At 40.8% G+C, this 20785-nt stretch overlaps 1 protein-coding gene across 1 annotated transcript in view; it reads left to right on the top strand.

The window, feature by feature from the left end:
- The first annotated feature begins 7904 nt into the window (after positions 1-7904).
- Positions 7905-20785, top strand: part of DSC3 (desmocollin 3) — a 43612-nt gene continuing 30731 nt past the window's right edge. Inside the window, exons 1-4 of the mRNA XM_046025311.1 lie at positions 7905-7970; positions 15572-15656; positions 17546-17745; positions 19933-20052. Of these exons, the coding sequence (XP_045881267.1) occupies positions 7905-7970; positions 15572-15656; positions 17546-17745; positions 19933-20052 (471 nt within the window). The remainder of the gene's footprint in view (positions 7971-15571; positions 15657-17545; positions 17746-19932; positions 20053-20785) is intronic.

Below are 20785 nucleotides of genomic sequence, written 5' to 3'. Positions count from 1 at the left end.
GAACATTGCCCCCATTTGTTCCAAAATTAAAAGAGGAAATTAAGGGGAGAAGTGAACTAGAGGCCTTTGGACAGACTTGGGGGAAAAAGACAGCATATTCCTGGCCAACTGCCATCATACAGTATGTCCTTCTGTGAATAGATGAATTTGGAAAACTGTCATGGGAAAGCCTGGAAGAGCAAAGCTCAGACCACCTTATTCTCAGGGAACCATTATATGTTATAACAAGAGAACGTGATAGACAATAAGATGTCCTTTGTCTTCCATTAGGTCATAAAAACTCGTGTGTGCTTATCAATTCCCAGTATCTCCAGTGAGAGAAAACATGACTCTTAGGGTACCAAGTGAGAAAGGAAAAGTTGAGATTGGGCAACACTGCTCTCAATTATCTTGGAAATATGATAGAAAGGCAGGTCAGCATAAAAGAGAAAGGATGTCAATGCCACATCCATAGGGCTTGTTCCATCCCAGCTTCTTCTTGTCCACCCATCCTGGATGAGAGGAGTGTGGCAGACAGTGGTCTTTGATCTCTGCCTAGACCTGTGGAACAATACAGCAGTTGAGATCAGATAATTCATCATTAGATGGTTGAGAAGCTGTTCCAGATAATATCTGATTGCTGCTTACTGTTCTCTTGAAGAGGAAATAAAGACGTTCTTATGGATGCCTTTGAGTTTAGAATCATTTATTCTGACATTTATAAAAAATATTTATTACTTTGGGGGCCTGGCAAGGAGATTTAGGTCAAAGATTCTCATTTTAAAAGTAAAGTATTACAGTTAAGATTAGACCTTCCTCTGACCACCATCTGAGCAGAATTTGGAATCTGGGGAAAATAACCAGTTTTATTGAACATGTTGAGAACTCTGTGAAGTTAGTTAAAAATGAGAGGAGGGAGTTCTAGTTGGCTCAGCAGGAAGATCATTTTATTCTTGATCTCGGAGTTGGGAGTTTGAGGCCCAACTAAGTAAGCTGAGCTTACTTACTTAAATAAATAAATAATTAAAAAAAACAAAGTAGAAGATGACAACGAAATACGTTTCTTGGTACATGCCCATATGACTACTAGGAATATTACTAGCCCTTCATTTTTTGCGTTTTTGCTTTTGTAAAGGTTTGGGTAGGACTCTTGCCTTAGGGTTGTTTAGAGGAGTAAGAATCTGGCATAAACTTACATAGGTACGTGTAAGTTACCAGTTCGGAATGTGAGTAGCTTATAACATTGAAAGACAAACACAAATATGACGCTTGAAAACTGTGCAAGAAAAGAACAAATTATTATGGTGGCATCAGTTAAATAATTTAGTAAACACTAAATAGCTCATTGGTGGAAAACCTCATCTAATGACAGAAAGGCTTGGGAAACTCGGCAGACTGAAAAGAAAAGACAAATCAAGAATTATAAATCTTAAGTAAAAATAATGTAAATGTAAATGTAAAAAAATGTAAAGTAAAAATAAAAATAATAAATCTTAAGTAAAAATAATGACTAGATAATTGATAATACAATGAATTAATAACATAAATGAATAATAGTTGAATTAAATAGTTAAATTAAATAATTTACTGCCCACAGGGAGCCGGTGGGAGAGGCTGCTTCCTGACCTAGCTGGTAGGCATTTCAGCGGGGGGATACACTGCTTTCCCAGGCTGATGTCAAGGGACCGTCCTCCTAAACGTGTGGGAGAAAAGAAGGCTCATGGGGCAGTGAATCAGAGGATGATGTGGAGATAAATGACACATGGGATCTGGAAGTCAGCCCACTCACACCTGTAAACCTTCCTGCTTGAGCAATGCCCTTTGAACAGACAGATGCACACAATGAGCTCCTGGGGACATGAGAATGTTCAGAAGAAACTACAACCTCACCCACTGGGTGGAGATTTCCACTCTGAAGAAGACTGAAGTGAAGAATTACAGGATGATTCCACAATGAGAGGGACTAAAATTTCACCCTGAGTCAGGGCTTTGTTATACTGCTGTTGGCCAGTTCCTGGTGGAAGTTATCACCCATACAATGGTGTTTTGTTTTTTGTGTGGAAATCATGGTTCCTTCTGGTACTGTGAGGAGTCACTGGAAGACCACTTACTGCCTTAAAAAGGCCTATTTGTAAGGGTGTCTGAAGATTTTAGTGGACGAAGAATAAAACTGTTAAAATAATTCTTGATTCATTAATTAATAAAGACAAACTAAAAGAAGCTTTTCTGAGCCTGGCACATTCTAACTAGCTGGACGATTGTCAGGGTGTTATTTATATTGGATAATTCTGAATTTGAGAAATGTACATGTCTGAATTTTGTACGACTGTTGCCAAGGTTAGAGTAAAAAGCCACACCTCTGTGGATGGGAGTGAGTTTTCTCCTGAAGGGAATGTATAGACCTCTTTCAATTACTCTTGGTAGAAATTAATCCTTGAGTGTCAACTTAGGACCTTACAGACCTCACATAGAAAGGGGAAAGCGGACACTTCTCTGCCTTGGGAGGTCAGGGTCATTTTGGTCTAGACATGAGGTTCTCTTAGCTTCCTGGAACATTTCCATGGGGGTGGAGATAGAGATGGGAGGTGTACCTGCTGTGGGAAGACAGGAGAGGAGGGAGGCAGACAGGGATTCTCGGATGGCTCTTCTCCTGGGCAGCAATGCAGTGTTATAGGTTCTTCTTCTCCTCCTCCTTCTCCTCCTCTCTGCTTCCCTCCCCCTTCTCCTCTTCTCCTTGTCCTCCTCCTCTGCCTTCTTCTCCTTCTTCCCCTCCTCCTCCTCCTCTTTCCCCTCCTCCTCTTCTCCCCCTCCCCTTTCTTCATCTCCTTCTCCTTCCCCCCTTCCTCTTCCTCTCTTCTTCCTTCTCCCCTCCTCTTTCTTCTCCTCCTCCTCTTCCCCCTCCTCCCCCTCCCCCTCTTCTTCTTCTCCTCCCCTACTCCTCCTCTCTCTTCTTCCTCTTTTCTCCTCCTCCCCTTCTCCTCCTCCTCCTTCTTCTCCTCCTTCTCCCTCTTCTCCTTCTCCTTCTCTTCCTTCTCCTCTTTATCCTCCTCCTCTCCCTCCCCCTCCTCCTCCTCTCCTTCCTCTTCCTTCTACCTCCTCCTCCTTCTTCTCCTCCCCTTCCCCTCACCCTTCTCCTCCTCATTCTTTTTCTCCTCCTCCTCCTCCTCCCTCTCCTCCTGCTTCTCATTCTCCATCTCCTCCTCCTTCTCCATCTCCTCCTTTTTCTCCTCCCCCTTCTCCTTCTTCTCCTTCTCTTCCTTCTCCTCCCCATCCTCCTCCTCTTCCTCTCCCTTCTCCTCCTTCTTCTTTTCCTCCCTCCTCTTCCTCCTTTTTCTTCTCCTCCTCCTCCTCCTTCTCCTCTCCCTTTTCCTTCTTCTCCTCCTCCTCCTCCTCCCCCCTTCTCTTTCTTCACCTCCCCTTCTCCTTCTTCTCCTCCCCTTTCTTCTTCTTCTCTTCCTCCTCCTCCTCCTCCTCCTCCCCCTTCTCCCATCCTCCTTCTCTTCCTCTTCCCCTTCTTCTCCTTCTCCTCCTCTTCTTCCTTCTCTCCCCCCTTATCCTCCTCCTCCTTTTTTCCCTTTCTGCTCCCCCTTCCCCCTCTTCCTTCTTCTTCTTCTCCTCCTCCTCCTCCTCCTCCTTCTTCTTCTTCTTCCTTGTATCCTCCTCCCCCTCCTCCTTCTATTCTTCCTCCTCCTTCTTCCTCCTCCTCCTCTTCTTCAATATTATAGGTTTTTCTTGACTTCAATTATCTATTTATCCCCAAGTCTCCAGCAGTCTTTTCAAAGGACCAAAAAGTCAAGGCTGCTCTCAATGGTGTTCTGGGAAATTAGTTGAGGGCCTCTAGTCACACTTTGGAAAGGTGATGCAGGAAAAGCAGCATCTTCTCCTGGAACCTGAGTGGCAGGAGCAGAGATGGTTACTCCTGGAGGAAACTTGCTGCTTGGTTCCCAAGTATGAGGAAGGAGTCTCTCTGAAAGAGCAAGTGGGTAGATTAAGGAGAGCTAATTTCCAAAAATAAAGTCTGCAAGGTCTCCTGGCATTTGAGTACACACATGTACAGTATTCCTCACTGCTGATCCAACAAATAATTTGCCCGATTACTGCGTATTACCGTGACCATTTATTCTAAGTGGTATTCTCAAGATGATTCTGAGCTACTATATCATGGCAGAATTGATTTTATGTCTCAAGAAGGATTATTCAAGATGAATCTTTTACTTTGTTTTAGTTTAAGGTTCTTTTCACAAATTTCTCTTTCCTTACTAGCAGGTGTACTCCAAACATCATTCAGTTGCCCTGGTTGTATTTTATAGGCGTGTTTGGGGAGACCCACACTTGCCATGTCACCGCCCACATAAGCCACAGAGGCAAGTAAGTGTGTGAGATCAGCACCTGTTGGCATTGAGTTGTGCAAAGCAGGTTTCTCAGTGGGTCTGGGGTTAGCTCCTGCCTCTTAAGGTCATTACCCTTTCTGTGGCCAGAGGTTCCTCCTAAGTACAGTCAACTCTTGTTAGTAATCTTAGGTTTGCTTTCTTCTGAAAATTTTAGAACTTACTTGGATTGCTGAAGTTTTGTACTTCAACTTAAAATCACTTCCCATTTTGATCCTTTATTATTGCTGCTCTTATCCTTCAAACTAAGAAATAACAAGGGAATATAATATGTTTCTTTTCCATTCTTGTACATTACGTAGTAGGAGTGACTTCCAACTGCTTCGGCAGTTTGGGAAATGGGGTATTAAAATAAAGACATTCCAGAATAAGTCTTTATGCTTTACAATGTCTCATGATGATTTAAAGTCAACTTTATAGAAGGATTCAGTTCTCACTATATTCAAACTGAGGCTCATATTTTAAATAGATTTTCAACAAACTCATTTCATATTATAATTTACATAGGAAAAATTAAAGCAATTTTCATTTATCCTTAAGTCACATTTATAATTTTAACTGCCTATGATGATTCTTCTAAACTATAAAAATGCATTTTTCATTCGAACTTAGTCTAATCTACTTATGATGGACAAGCACATGCTGTAGCAAAAGAGGACATAACAACTCAGTGACTAAAACTATTATACCCAGTTATTCAGTATTCTTATTGCACTGAAAATTTGCAATATAAATGGAATATATCCCCAATATGCTTTCTTACAGGATTTCTGGAATAGGCTCCTATAACTTTTATTTTATAGAATCTAAAAATGGAAGCTCAGAGTAACTGTTCCAGAGTCAGTAGGCTTAGCAATCTCCTCAGTCACACAGCACAGCTCAAACAACCAGATATAGCTATTTTATGGTTTTAGGCATTTGGATGACAGTAATGAACAGGTCGGACTCATGCAGATGAAATTGAAATCATTGAAAAGTAGGGCCACTTAGAATAGAGAAAAACATTTCAAAGATTTTTATTTCCCTAAGTATGAAGGGAAAGCTGTATGAGCACATAAACAGGTTGCAAATGAAGTTAATGAGTTCATTAACTCACCAACAGTGATGATTGTGTAACTGTAGTTAGTAACCATTTCAACAGATTGAGTGGAAGGTTCTTCGTCTGTTCCGGGATAAAATTCAACTCCTCAGCGTAGTTTGTTATAAGCCTACCTTTCTAACCTAATTCCCAGGCATAGAACTTCTGAATGTCAGAGGTTCTGAAAAATTCCCTATCTGTTTCCCCATGGAGGGAACTGTTACTAGGCTTTCTAATGCTTCAGCACTGTGCTTGCCTTTTTGTCTGAAACAGGCTCTGCCCTCTCCTTTTCTCCGTTGGTTCTTATCTCAAGCATTAGTTCTTAGTTCTAGAGGCTAAGGGTCCAAAAGTAATTTGTTGGTCCATTTGATTTCTGGTAAGAACTCTCTTTCTGGTTTGTAGACAGCCGCCTTCTCACTGCATCCACACATGGAACAGAGAGACAGGGAGCAATAGAGAGAGACAGAGCTAGAGGAGGGGAGCTCTTCTCATAAGGACACTAATTCCATCAGATCAGGAGCCTACTGTCATAACCTTGTTAATGCTAATTACTTCCTTATAGGTCCTGTCTCCAAATACAGCCATATGGAGGTTAGGTCTCCAACAAGCAAATTTTGAAAGCACACTGTTCAATCCATGGTGTCATCTATGTTACATGAAAGCCATGATTCATTTGTGTTTCTAAAGGCAGGCTGGGGCCAGAAGTATCCTTGAGAGACTTTCCCTGAGGTCTTGGGTTGGGTGAAAATGGTTGGAGTGGAGAGAAGTTTGGAGACCGTTCTCTGAGACTGGGAAAGCTCTTTCATACAGAGGTCTCTAGAGGTAAGACAGGATTTTCTTTTCTTTCTTTCTTTTTTTAAAGATTTTATTTATTTATTTGACAGAGAGAGAGATCACAAGTAGGCAGAGAGGCAGGCAGAAAGAGAGGGAGAAGCAGGTTCCCTGCTGAGCAGAGAGCCCCATGTGGGGCTTGATCCCAGGACCCTGGGATCATGACCTGAGCTGAAGGCAGAGGCTTAACCCTCTGAGCCACCCAGGCACCCCTAAGACAGGATTTCTGATGGGTGCCTTGAATGCCTCAGAGATGGGACTGGATGCTGAGATTCCTGTCCAAAATTTTAAGTCCAAAAACCAAAATTCAAGCAAGCCCCAGACTTCAGTCAAGCAGCCTACTGGGTTGACCAGGGCAGGATGAATGAAGGCCCTGGCACCTTTCCTGATTAATCTGGAGTATCTGAGGAATCTGACCTTGGAACTTATACGTGAACTTTGAGGAGCAGCAACACATCCAAGGAGTTCCTTCTCAATCTTCCAAGTGGGGGATTTGAGGACACAAAATTTCATCTAGAGAGAAATGAAAGAATGTGCTTACATGTTGTGTAAGTGACTTCTCTATTAAAACATTTACCATGTTGGACCGTAATGCTTGCCTTTATTCCCTTCTAGACTTTGTGTTACTTGGGGCAGGAACTAGGTTTTGTACCTTCTCTTTCCTCTAGCCCCTCACTCAATGCCCCGCAAAACAGCCTTGATACAAGTTTGTTGAGTCATATTGGATTGCAAGCCTCCTTTTAGAGTAAGGGGTTTTGTGTGATAGATTTTTCCTTTTAGGGCAAACTGAAAAATGGCACCTTAGTACAATTGCCGTGTAATTACTAAATCAACATTTCACATATAAGGTCACCAATTTGACAGTAAAGAAAGCTCTAAATGTAATCATTCATATTTTAGGTACTTAAAATGGCCAGATACCAGAATTTCTTCTACTTGGTTTTAATTTCTGGTATACCAAATACTTATTCATGCCACTTGGGATAATTCTTCCCCCGTCCTTTATCTTACAATGTTAGTCAAATTTGGAAAGAATATATACATGTTGTATTAATCAAGAGATGCTGCCCAGCATTTGATCAGAAGCTAAAGGGAGGATCCCCTGATCCAATCACAAAGGTGTTCCTGGCACTCCGGAGCTCCCGTGTTGGGACAGGGATACCTGCCGGCGGAGTTGGTTCCTGCACCGGGAAGGCGCGCGGGTAAGGGGTCCGCCCCGGGACAATCCGGGAGGCCCGGGCAGGGCGGACCAGGGCGGGGCGGGACCGCCGCGGGGCAGACGAGGGGCGTGGGAAAGCGGGCCGAGGGTGGGGCTGGGACCGCTTTCTCGCCAGCGAGCACTCGGCGTTGGCCCCTGGCGAGCGGAGGGGCAGGCTAGGGCAGCTCCCCAGCTTCCCGCGTGATAAAACTTGAGAAATAACCAGGAGGGGCGGCCCGGCGTCTCCTGGGTCCAATCCCGTCTCTGGAGAGAACGCGCTCCCGGGCAGGCTAGCCTGACGGAGGCCTAGGAGACTTAAAGAGGAGTGGCAGCGAGGCACGCCCGCACCGCGCGCCGCCGAACCTCCGTGGGCTCTCACCTCCCGCCTCCTGCCCGGCGCCTGGGTTCCCCCTTCCCGCCCTGCGCCGCGATGGCCACCGCGCAGCCTCGGATCCCCCCGCGCGGAGCCCTCGGCAGGCTGCTGCTGAGCCTCGCGGTGAGTGGGAGCCCGGGCGGGAGCCGGGCCGCTGCAGGGCTGCACCCACCCTGGTCCCGCGGGGAAAGTGGAACCGGGGCGAAGCGGACAGAGAGCAGACGGCCGCGGCTCCGCTCAGTCCTGCCTGGCAGGACGAGCCAAATTTGGGCCCGGACGGTTGAGAGCAGGAAACGAGCCTTGGAGGGACGACTCGGGCTGGGTTTTGTGTTTGGGACTTTACGTCCGACTGTTTGAATTACGAGTGGCGCTCCGGCGTGGCTGCGCTCTCCTGGTCTTCGCGGGCGCCTAGGGCTCGCCCTCTTCCCCTAGTTCCCCGGGCTAGGGATGACGATCGGGGCACGTCTGGGTGGAGAGGGACGAACAGTGCTGGGTCAGGTATTTCAGGATCTCTGAGTGAGTAAAAGACGTGAGATGAAGTTCAAGAGGCTGCACCACCCCAGGGTCGCCTGGGATGGGGACGTTAGCGAACGGAGGGTCTGGAATGGTGCCTCTCGGTCCCCGCGTGGAATTAACTCTAAACACCAGCTTCCAGAATGTTGCTTCTGCTAAAGGCTATTCAGAGCTCACCCACGATTCTCCTTGCCGGGGGCGAAGCGTGCCTGAGGCAAGAGGGCGTGAGAAGGCTGGATCCGGATTGGGCGGTGGGAGAGGGGCTGTTGGGGTGGAGCGGAGAGGTTAGAGTCGGGGTGGGTGGAGGGGTGGAATAGGCGTGGGTTTGAGTGGTACTTTGTGTCTCTCCGGGAAGGACTGCGCAAGCCCGGAGCCCAGCTTCGGGTCTTCTGTGCCCTGGAAACCCGCAACTCCGAACGAGATTCACCTGGAGAGGAAATTAGGGATAATTCTCCGAGAATATGGGAGACATACAGCGAAAAATCCGGAACTCCAAAGGCTCGATTACGCTTCAGACTAGACTAGGGTTGCGCTCGGGAAGGGCCGTGGAGAGGAGCAGCAGACCCACTTCCCCGCATTCGGGGATGGTCGTGGGGTCCCGCACGGGGAGGACCCGCCTAACTGGGGAGTAGGTCAGCTCTGTCTACAAGGATTCCTCTGCCCTGAAGCAGGGCGAGTGGATGGATCAAAAAGCCTTGTCTTCTCTTTGAATCAGAGAGTTACAAATATTGGGTTGGTACTTATGATCTAAGAAATGTTTATGGACAATGACTTGTACAAATGAGGGCGTTGATTTGCAAGGCAGCTGTTCCAACAAAAGGAGCTGATGAAATGACTTTACAAATGGGAACTGCCCTTAAAGTGTGCTCTTTCGTGATAAATTTGGAAGAATTTCCAGTTTTTATGTTTAAAAGCATGAATTGAGTGTTTTGTGTTTTCTCTGGGAAAGGGACTGGAGAATGGGGAGAAGAAACTGCAGAGGTACTGTGCTAGCGAGATCTTTCCTGTATTCCCTGGAGGGGAGGGTGTGGAATTCAAGCAACTGTCATGGTGACAGGAATGGCGGTGCAGGTGTTGGGGCGTGGCAAGGCAAGAAAGTGCGTGTCGGTCCAAATGGAGATAGCGTCAGCTCTAGTATTAGACATACTCGTTTAGGATTATTTTAAAAAAAGAATTCCCTTAAATTTAGACTGAATGGGATTATCTGGAGACTCGAATACTGGAGAGTGTACATAGTATAATTTCTTTAATCCAAAACCCCCAGTGCACAAGTACCTTCAGTTTCTGCCCTGATGGGTGAAGGAAGACCTCTGTTGACCATCCACTGTATTTCCCTTTGACTCACAGGACTCAGTATAGTATTAATGGTGTAACACTTTAGAGACAGTTTTCATTTTATAGATACTTTAATGGATCTCTCAAAAACAATTCCTTGTTTGAAGTGAGAGCTCTTCAAAGCAAGTCTTTAACACAAAACTGGTAGTTTTAACAGGTTAGCCTTCCCACTCAGCTGTCCCATAAGCAGAGGCATCTTCCCATTTGCACCTTTCTCCTGCATCTGCTTCCCCCTTTCAGAGCTCTCGATTCCCAGTACACTCTAAACTACTGTCACAAAATTAATTCCCAATGACCACCCCCCGCCGTACGACACACACACAAAAAGAAAAGAGCTGAGAAGCCGGGTGGGAACTAGAAAGTAAACACATCAGACCATCCCACTGTTGTTGAAAGTACTGAGTGTCTCTTAAAACATTTCTCCTCTGAATGCAAATAAAATTGAGAACGAATTTGCATTAGGTCATTTGCTCAGCTGTCCTACCACATTACAAAGAACAGTACCTTTCAAAGATATGTTTAATATTGTTCAGCATACCCAATCCACTTTGGGAATTGTCATCCAGTATATTTTAAATAATATGTTCTTGAGAACAGTGAATCTTCAATTTTGCTAAAAAGACCTTCAGAAGGAATTTAAATTGTGTTTTCCTTTCTAGCTTAACATACTGTTTTCCTTTGGAGTATCAGAATCCTACCTGCACCTACGCTGACAAATGCGCATTCTATCTTTTCAGATTTTATTGCATTAATTAACAAGAATAATGTGACTCCTTTAGCAGACTTTATGTTGTTGTTGTTCTTGATGACATTTGACATATGAATCTTTTAAAAATAAGAGTACAATAATTTCTATTAATTTTTGCATTAGTGACAAAAAGGCTAAGGCAAACAAAAGAAGTAACTAGTTTATTTTAAAACCACTATCCTGAGAAAGTCAGAATTTTGATATCTATTTGATGGCTGCATTATCAGCTAGCTTTTTAAAAGGAGATTGTTGATGTTCATTTTGAGATACAGCTAGATCCTGAAACACCTTCTGAATCACTGAATATATGTGAGCCTATGCACATTTTTGTGTCCTGTTGTAATCCCCTTGGTAGTTAGCATTCCATGTATGGAATCTGTGGTCACCTGCGGTTAATCATGCTTTCCATTTAACTAGAATTCCTGTCTGACAAGGAGTTTAGTTAGAAAGAAATTTATTTGCATGATCTACGGAGTGAGAGTACAGAGAGGTCAATATTTTGATTTACCTATGAGCTGGTAAGAATCTGAAAGGTAATATTTTCATTTTGCGGAAGGCAAGTGTCTATAGGAAAAATGACTGTTTTAAAATTTCAAAACTATTATGCTCAGCTAAGTTGATCCTGTTTATTTTTCAGACTTTGCATGAATTTCCATTGTTTAGCTTCTTTTCTCTCTTGTTGAAAAGAGTTTCATTTTAGAAAGCTTACTGGTGTATTCACAGTAAAACTGTACACAGGAGAAAAGTAAAACAATTTCAGATAACCCTTCTCATTTTCACTCTCTTTTTGGCATTGGGTTTTCTTATCAGGATTTAATTATTTGTATGATAAGCTTTCTATCACACAATTAATAAAATTTGAATAATACTATAAAATGAAACAGGGCAATTAATTTTTCTCAGACCACATGGACAATACTTTATGTCATCATTTTTTAAAACTCAATTTGTTACATTTTCATTGAAAGTTCTGTAGCTCCAGGCTTTATAAATCAGATATTTAAAGCTGACCTGGAGTATTTTCCATTAAAAGACAGTCTTTAAAAAAAAAAAAGACCATCTTTTATACTTCAAATAGTCAATCCATAATTCATTAATCTTAAAATTATTTTTGGATGTTTCTTTTTTTATTGGGCATTCTTCTATACAAAAGTTATTTTTTTAAATATTTTATTTATTTATTTGACAGAGAGAGAGGTCACAAATAGGCAGAGAGGCAAGCAGAGAGAGAGGGAGAAACAGGCTCCCCACTGAGCAGAGAGCCCTATGCGGGCCTCGATCCCAGGACCCTGAGATCATGACCTGAGCCAAAGGCAGAGGCTTAAACCACTGAGCCACCCAGGCGCCCCCAAAAGTTATTTTTAAAATAACTTTAAAGGTCATTAATTTGTCGTTACTAATCAGATGGTGGCTTTACATTTTTATTTTATTTTCAATAATATAGCCAATCTCCACAAATAGAGTATCAAGTTATAGTGTCAAGAAACATGACATAACTGAAAATCTATATATGAATATGATCCTTTTCAAAAATTATATTAATGAATTAATTATACATTCTTTCTAATAGTGTACTATATAGCACATGGAGATAGCGTCTCCATGTGCTATACTACTACTGAGCTACTACTACTAATGAGCTACTACTGTAAGCTCAGCATGGATAAATTTCACAAGCATCATTTCAGTGAAGAAATCAAGTAGCAGACAATTAGCATACGACTGCATATATGTAAAAGCCAAAAATTGGCAAAATAAACCTGTATCTTCTTTAAGGACACATATACGTGAGATAAAATTAAGCAGAGGTAAAGAAGTAAATGGTTAACACAAAAATTATCCATTATTTTTAGGGGTTGTGGGAACAAAGAAAATACACCTGAGAAGAGGTATATAGGAACTTTGAAAATAGTAACATTCTATTTCTTTAACTTTGAAGGTGAGCTCCCTAGTGTTCATTTTACTGTATTTTAAAACATATGTACTATATATATACACACACACACTTGACCTTTTGTATTTATGTCTTACAAAGGATGTTAAAAGAAAAACCAATAGAGATGATCAACAAAATCAAAGCTATTCTTTGAAAGTATACATAAACCCTGCTATGGTTGAGCAAGTAAGAAATAGAGAAGTCACAGATAAAGCAATATTAGGACTAAAAGGAGACATAGTCATAGAGAAGACAGATCTTTTAGATAAATAAATAATGTATTACTTCAATTAATTTGAAAACAGAATGAGCAATTTCCTACAAAATACAAATTACCAACTGGCTTAAGGAGGTATACAAAACCTAAATAGACTTAAAACCATTAAAATATTGAGTTAAAAGTTAAATGTCTCGACCCACAGATACCTTCATACCCATCAAGCCCAGGACTGTGATAGGTAAATTCTTTCATGATTATATGGAACATATAATCTCTCCTGTATATAAATTGTTTCAAAGAACCAAAAGAGTGGAATAGTCTTTAACTCATTTTATAAGGATTGTATGATATTGAAGAGTTGTAGTAACCTGATTTCACTTATGGACATATATTTGAAGTACCAAAATAAATAGCAGCAAACCAAGCCAATAATATATTTAAAAGTTATCATGTCCATGTAATATTTATCTCAGGAATGGAAAGATGGTTTTCTATTACCAAATCTATTATTGTTTTGTTTGTTTGTTTGTTTTTAGAGAGAGAGAGAGCACGTGCGCGCGAGCATGGGTACATGTGCATGCATGAGTTGGGGCTGGGGTGGGGGAGAAGGCAAAGGCGGGCAGAGAGAATCCTAAGCAGTCTTCACACCCAGCACAGAGCCCAATACAGCTTGATGGCACAACCCTGAGATCATGACATGAGCAGAAATGAAGAGTGGGTCACTTAACTGACTGTGCTACTGGGTGCCCTAGAAAACCATTATTGTATTTTAACATAGTAATGTATTTAGAGAGAAAAACTATATGTTTCAAAATAAGTGGGAAATTACATTTATTGTTATAAAATATTCTTAGTAGACTAGGAATGTAAAGGAATGAACTTTTTTTTTTTTAACACACTGACCCTAAAAAATCAATGAATGAAGAAAGACAGGAAGAAAGAAAGAATGGAAAAGAAGAGAAGAAAGGGAAGGAAGGGAGAGAGGGACAGAAAGCAGGAGGGAGGAAAAAACTAACTCTTAATGAATGGTGAAGTGGTAAAAGTATTATCTTTAAAGTTAGAAACAAATCCATTGTGGTCATTATAACTACTTTGTCCTATTCAGCATTCTACTGGAGGTCTTAACAAGCACATACATGAGATAAAATATGTAATAGCAATAATGAAAGAGGTTAAGGATTTGAAGAAAGAAATCTGACTGCCATTTTGCTAGCTATAGGATTAGCTACATGTGAGATCCTAAACTATCTTCGCAAACTACTGGAACTAGTAAAAGTAAACAAGTTTCCCAGATAAAAAATGTGGAAAGATTTTTCATGGAATTGGTCAGCTGATCATAATAATTTTTGAGAGTAGGAAGCTTACAAAGCAAACATAATTTAAGGGAAGATAATAGGGATTGGGGTCACCATAACAAATACTACAATCTGTAATAAAGCTATATTAATTAAAACTATATAGTTTTGATGCAGAGATAAACACATATACTGATGTAATAATGCAGAGGGCCCAGAAATAGATTCTGTAATTGGGGTCCATACAGAGGTTGTATGCAGCTTCATCATTTTGAGTTAAGGGAAGAGTTGCTCAGTGTTGGTTCTCTATAGTTGTCTATCCATATAGGAAAGGGTAAGATTAGATATCTGCAGTGACTCACACACAAAATACATTCCTGATGAGTAAAAGATTAGAACGTTGAAAGTAACTTTAAAACTTTTATAAGAAAATACCAGATAATACGTTTATGACAGGGTAGAGGGGGAGATATTAATAAACCAAAGTATAAGCTAGAAGAAATGTTTAATGAAATTGACTACTTAAAAAAACTAAAGGAGGGGAGCCTGGGTGGCTCAGTTGGTTGAGTGTCCGTCCAACTCTTGGTTTTGGCTCAGATCATGATCTCGTGGGCTGTGAGATGAAGCCCTGAATTGGGCTCCACACTCAGTGGGGGTGGTTCAAGATTCTCTCCTTCTACCTCCCTTGTGCTCTCTCAAATAAATAAATAGATAAAATCTTAAAAAAAAGAAAACTAAAGGAAATGCTTAATAAATTTGACTACTTTAAAACTGAAGCACTGTTTACTAGAAGGATACTTCTAAAAGAGTAAAAAAACAATCTACATAAATTTACAAGTAAAGTATATTTTAAAAAAAGACAATACACGAAATGATTAAATGAAATGAATGGATGATTTACGGAAGGTAAATGGAAAATTAACACAGGAAACGGTACTCAGTCTCACTAGAAATTAAGGAAATGCACATTAAAGTGACAATTATAGAATTGGCAAAAATTAGAAAAGACAAATATAATCAGTTGTAGTAGAGGATATGAGAAACAGAGGGATCTAATATTCTGGGGACATTAATATAAATAGATGTTTGTACTTTGGACAGCAACTTGGGAATTGAAGTAATATATTTCTGTCCTAATATTCTGCAACTGAAAAGCTGTTTATTACAGTGTCATTTGTAATAGAGAAAATGGAAAACAAGAATAAGGTCTGTCTATCATAGGGGAATGAGCAAAAATAAACTGTGGCATAGTTATAGAAAAATCTTAAATATATTCTTGAGTGAAAAGTGCAAGTTGCAAAAGGATACATAAAGACACTTAACTGCACACAGGATCAGCTCCTAATTTATAGGTGCATACATATATAATAAAAGTCCAAAAACCTACAGAGGAATTTTGAATGCCAACAGAGAGAAAACTCTTCCTTCAAGAAGAGAAATGGAAATGGAGTAGAACATAGCCATATGTGAAATTTTAACTTAAAAAAATGAAGCAGTGGGCAACTGGCTGGCTCAGCTGGACGAGCATGAAACTTTTGATCTTGGGGTCATGAGTTTGAGGTCCCCGTTGGAGGTATTGTTCACTATAAGCACTATACAGTAGATCTCTAGGATTTATTTTTCTTATCTGAAACTTTTTCTTTATACTTTATTAATGTGACTTTTTTTTACTTCTAGGTCTTCAGTTTTGCTTGTGAAGGCTGCGAAAAGGTGACATTTAATATACCTTCCAAACTAGAGGCAGACAAAATAGTGGGCAGAGGTGAGAAATTTCAAAACAAGTGTTTTTAAAACAGAAATTTAGTTGATTTATGCTGAAAAGAGCATATTATTCAAATATTGCCTTTTGGAATTAGCCTTAGTCTATTTATACATAGATATAATTCAAGATAGTTTTAAATATATATTCTATTCTTTATAACTCCATTGAATTCTGTGGTTAATTCCCATGCAGATGTTCTAAATCCCCATTTTTGTAGTCATTCACGTTTTTTAACAGTTTAAGGATTACATAAAGGGTTACACGTAGGGGACACCTGGGTGGCTCAGTCAGCTACGTGTCTGACTCTTGATTTCAGCTCAGGTCATGATCTCAGAATCCTGAGATCCAGCCCCACATTGGTCTCTGGGCTGGGCATGGAGTCTGCTTGGGATTCCCTCTTTCCCTCTCCCTCTACCCCTCCCTCCACTCTCCAGTGCGTGCTCTTTCTCTCTCTCTCTCTCTAAATAAATAAAATATTTTTTTAAAAAAGTTACAAGTGGAATGTAACGCTTTCATTACCCTAGTATTCTAAGCATTAGAGAAGTATAGATAAGTGGCTGAGAAAATGAGAACAGGTTTTTTTTTTTTTAATCAGTGCTAGAGCTGGATTGAGAAACATCACAAGATGAGCCATTCCATCCAAACGTAATGAGCCATTTTTACATGGAGAAACTAGGAGACTTTATAAACTTTCCCAGCAGCGGGGAAGTTCTACCCAGGTGGTCTTTTCATGTGGTCTAGGGAGTATAAGAGGAAAGCATCGTGTTTTGTTTTGTTGAGAGAGATATAACTTGTCCCAGACATGCCAAATTTACTTTTTCAGTGAAGTGTCTCATATGTGGTTAAGTGCCTCATTTAATTTGTATTAAACAAACATCACTTTAATTCCTATGGGAAGGAGGAAAAAAGAGGATGTAAAAGAGAGGGTGTGTTCCTTTGGGGCATAGATAAGAAGTTATCATTATGCTAAAAATGTGAAGATGAGAGAAATATGTCATTGTTCCTTAAAGATGTTCATTTCTTTTTTAATTCAGTGTTTCCATCTGTGACGGATTGGATTAAAGTGACAAGACTTTATATGGGTAGCAGTAATCCTTCGAGAGGTTATTACTTAAGGGCACATTAATATATCAGTTCAGTTGTTGTTGAAACTGACAGTTGAAGAATGAGATGAATTTGATACTTTTGATATAAGTTTCAAAACAGTTCTGTTGATATTGATATCTCATTACTTCTTACTCCCAGGAGGAAAACTCCCAGGGAGAGAAGACCCACATGCAGAGTTTCAATGAGGAACCCTGGAAAGCTGAGACTAGGAACACAGAGAAAACTGTGGCATAGGGGAGCTGGTGGGAGGTGGGAGGTGGGTAACAGGAGTGCCAGTGGGAAGATTTCAAAGAGAGACATTCCTTACTTGACTGTTTGCCAGATTCATACCCCCTGTTGCTCTTTGGGCTCAGGTGTATAACTTCTGGCTGAATCTTAAAAGACTCACACTATAGTGTTCAGGGAAAAACCTTCCTGTTTGTTTATTCAGCTGTGTGTGGGGGCGTGGATACTGGCTTTGTCATGATTGCAGCACACACATCTCATCAATAGGAAGGTCATTTTCATAACCCTCTAGAAATATGTAGAGGTCTAAAAATACCTTACTTGATACATGTATACAATCAAGAATTATTTTTTAACTGAAAGACAGTTATCATTTTTTATACATGAATCATTTTATACATTTTTTATAATGAATCTAAAATATTTGGTAAATGCAAAGTGATTGGTTTATTTGATTTTACTTCTTGATTTTGAAGAAGATATATACATTGTTTTAACACTTCTCTTTTCTTTTTGCATGTGTTTCTACTTTGCAACTTGGAAACTTTTGCTTGTAGTTAATCTGAAAGAGTGCCTCAGGTCTGCGGACCTTATCCTGTCCAGTGACCCTGATTTCAGAGTTCTAGATGACGGGTCATTATACACAGCCAGCACTGTGGTGTTGTCTGATGAGAAAAGATCATTCACCATATGGCTTTCTGACACCAAGACACAGACACAGAAAGAGATTAAGGTGCTCCTGGAACATCAGAAGAAGGTATTTAAAATGCATTGATATGTTCAGGCATGCTTTTCTTTTCATTTAAATCTTTCATTAAAAATTGCAAAGAGGGGGGCCACCCAGGTGGCTCAGTCAGTCAAGTGTGTGCCTTCTGAGGCTCAGGTCATGATCCCAGGGTCCTGGGATTAAGCCTCTCATAAGGCTCTTTGCTCAGCAGGGAGCCTGCTTCTCCCTCTTCCTCTTCCCCAGCTTGTGTTCTCTCTTTGTCAAATAAATACATAAAGTCTTAAAAAAGAAATTAAAAAAAATTTAAAAATTGCAGAGGACAAAAAGATAAATTTAGTTTTTATCTTCTCCTCTTCCTTCCCTTTCAGTTTGCTCTCCCTCCCTCCCTCCCTCCATCTCTTCCTCTTCTCCCCCACCAACAGTGGCTAACCATTGGCTTTGGGTTTTGCTTTGTTAAACCTAAATGGCACCCCCTCCAGGAAGGCTTCTTCCACCTCTAAAGTCCAACTAACTGCTTTTGTGTGTCCCTGTCAGTTTGGCTACCCCTCTTTTATAAGCATTTGGAATTTTTTTTATTTGTGCAAACAACTTATCTGTAGTTGCTTGAGGGCACGAATTGATCCCTTTTGTGCTTATAGCCTTGATAATAACCTAACCCAGAGTCGATAGGTGTATGTTAAATTAATGTGAAAACAGTGGTTGCCAGTGAATAAGAGGCTGATTTCAAGTGTCGCAGTGATTCCGATGTTAAAATAGGATGGGAATCCTGCGGTGTGTGTGTAAGTATGAATAAAGGGATACGTGGCGTTGTACCGGCTGTCATTCGCTGCAGTTCTAGATTCTACATCGTGAGAAATGCCATTGTGAAGGTCGTCACAAAAATGATTAAAGGTTTAGACTGGGTTACAACGAATCAGTGTTAAGTGAATTAATGAGAAAGTTAATTTAAATGACTATTTAGCACATTCATACATGTTCAATAAAATTATTTCTTTTTTTTTTTTTTTTTTTGGTGTCTGAAGTCCACATTTATTTTCTCTTTGTCTACATGTGAATCACAGAAGAGTCTGCTGACCATGATGCTGGGCTACTGTTCCTTTTCTTTCTTTTTCCCTCTTTTTTCCACATGTACATTTGCAACCAATTCCCGACTGAGTCTCTTGGGAAGTGCTGATTTGAGATCCAGCTGATGAGTCCTGCCTGCATTATTAGAGTATGAAGATAGGTACTTGGTCAAGATGGTTCCCCGAAAATGAGCTTTGCTTAAAAGCTGCCCACAAAACTGTCCAGTTCAAGGATGACCCCAAGGTCATGTCAGGAATGTTAGTTAGATAAAATCCGCAACAGTCTTTTGGCCAAAAAATGCACTAAGACTCCCTCTGGTTAAGATTTCTCTGCAGCATGACCAGCGCTGCCCCCACAGCTGCATCCACATCCTGCCCAAAGGACACTGGGAAGGGGAAAGCCCTCTGTACCTCCTGCCTTAGCACCTCATTCCTGGACAGAGAATTATTTCTTAATAAATTATTAGGAATAAAATAGCTTCCTTGCACCACCATACATTGAGATGGAAATCACTCAAAAGTTCAGTGGAATTTTTGTGATGGTGGAAATGTTCTATAATCTGCACGGTCTGATATAGCATCCAAATATTAGTGGCTAATGAGCACTTGGCATGTGGCTAGTGTGACTGAAGGATGGCATTTTTTATTTTATTTAATCACAATCAATTTAAATTTAAATAGTCACATATAGTTAGAGCTACCATATTGGAGAGGGCAGATGAGGGTGTTAGGGCAACGGAGAACGTGCCTTTTCTTGCTCTGGTTTTCTTGTTCTGGTTTATGAGCATGTGAGGTTTTAGCAGAAAAGAACACGCGGTCTTCAGTAGTATAAAGAGGACACATTGGCTTTCTCTATGTGGGGAAAAAAGAAGAAAAACTGAGTGCAGTGATGATTTTCCTAACCTGAAAGTATGGTCAGCGTTAGAAAGGTATAGAAAATGAAATTCTTCAGTTTATGAAAACGTCAAACTGTGGATGTGTTCTTTCTTCCCCATCTAATCCAAAAAGACCTTATTACCTGGCATTTAGCTTCAGCTGGGAGAGTCGTGAACTGAGCCTCTTGGGCGGAGTGAGGTTGATGGACTGTCCACTCCTTTGCAACAAAGTCGGCTGTGATACTTTTATTTATTTAATTTTCTTTCTCTGAATTCAGGTACTGAGGAAAAGAGATGCTAAAGAAACTGTTCTCAGGCGTTCCAAGAGGAGATGGGCCCCGATTCCCTGCTCAATGCAAGAGAATTCCCTGGGCCCGTTCCCTTTGTTTCTTCAACAGGTAGGTTTTACATTCTTTCTGATTGGGAGTGTTTTAATCCCCAGAGTCCGTTTTGTTCAGGTTTCAAAACTCTTGAGAGATTTAAAAAGAAACAGATTTGATTGAAAATATCCATGAAGTATAATCAAAGTAAGTAAAGTGAGAAAAATCACTAAAAAACTAATAATATGAAAAAGACTACAGCCATTAAATGATATTTATGAGCTTATTTGTACAAAAGCCACTGGATATTGAGCACCTGCTATGTCCCACGTAGGCACTGCTCTAAGTATGACCCTAGAAATAAATTTAGCAGACCCTGGTTCTCATGTAGGTTATGAGCCTAGTAAGGAAGGCAGAGGTGGGCACACAGTTATGGTACTGGGTGATGAGTGCTGTGGCGGAGATGGTTTGGGAGATCTAAGAATTCATCTGATCAGTACCAAGTTCTGGTTTGAAATGTGCAAATCAAGAAAAAACTTAGGGAAACATCCTTTAGGACCTAGGACCTAGGACCTAAAGGATGAAAGCGTTGTACAGGTAAGTAGTTTTGGAAGAAGAGGGAGTTACAGAGGTGAAGGTGAGCTTCTTAGTGGCTCCAAGGGTAGCTCAGTCCTCCTGGTTATGATGGGGCTGGAGCAGGGAGATAAGGGAGAAGAAGCAGGTAGAGGTCAAACCATAATGGACTATGTGTATCCTATTAGGGAATTTAACTTTCTCATCAAAAAACCAGGTCAGCTTTACTTTTCATAAA

The sequence above is a fragment of the Meles meles genome, chromosome 12, assembly GCF_922984935.1.
Source record: "Meles meles chromosome 12, mMelMel3.1 paternal haplotype, whole genome shotgun sequence".
Classification (NCBI taxonomy): Eukaryota; Metazoa; Chordata; class Mammalia; order Carnivora; family Mustelidae; genus Meles; species Meles meles.
Note: the sequence above shows the minus strand (reverse complement) of the source record. Positions and strands in the feature narration are given on the sequence as shown.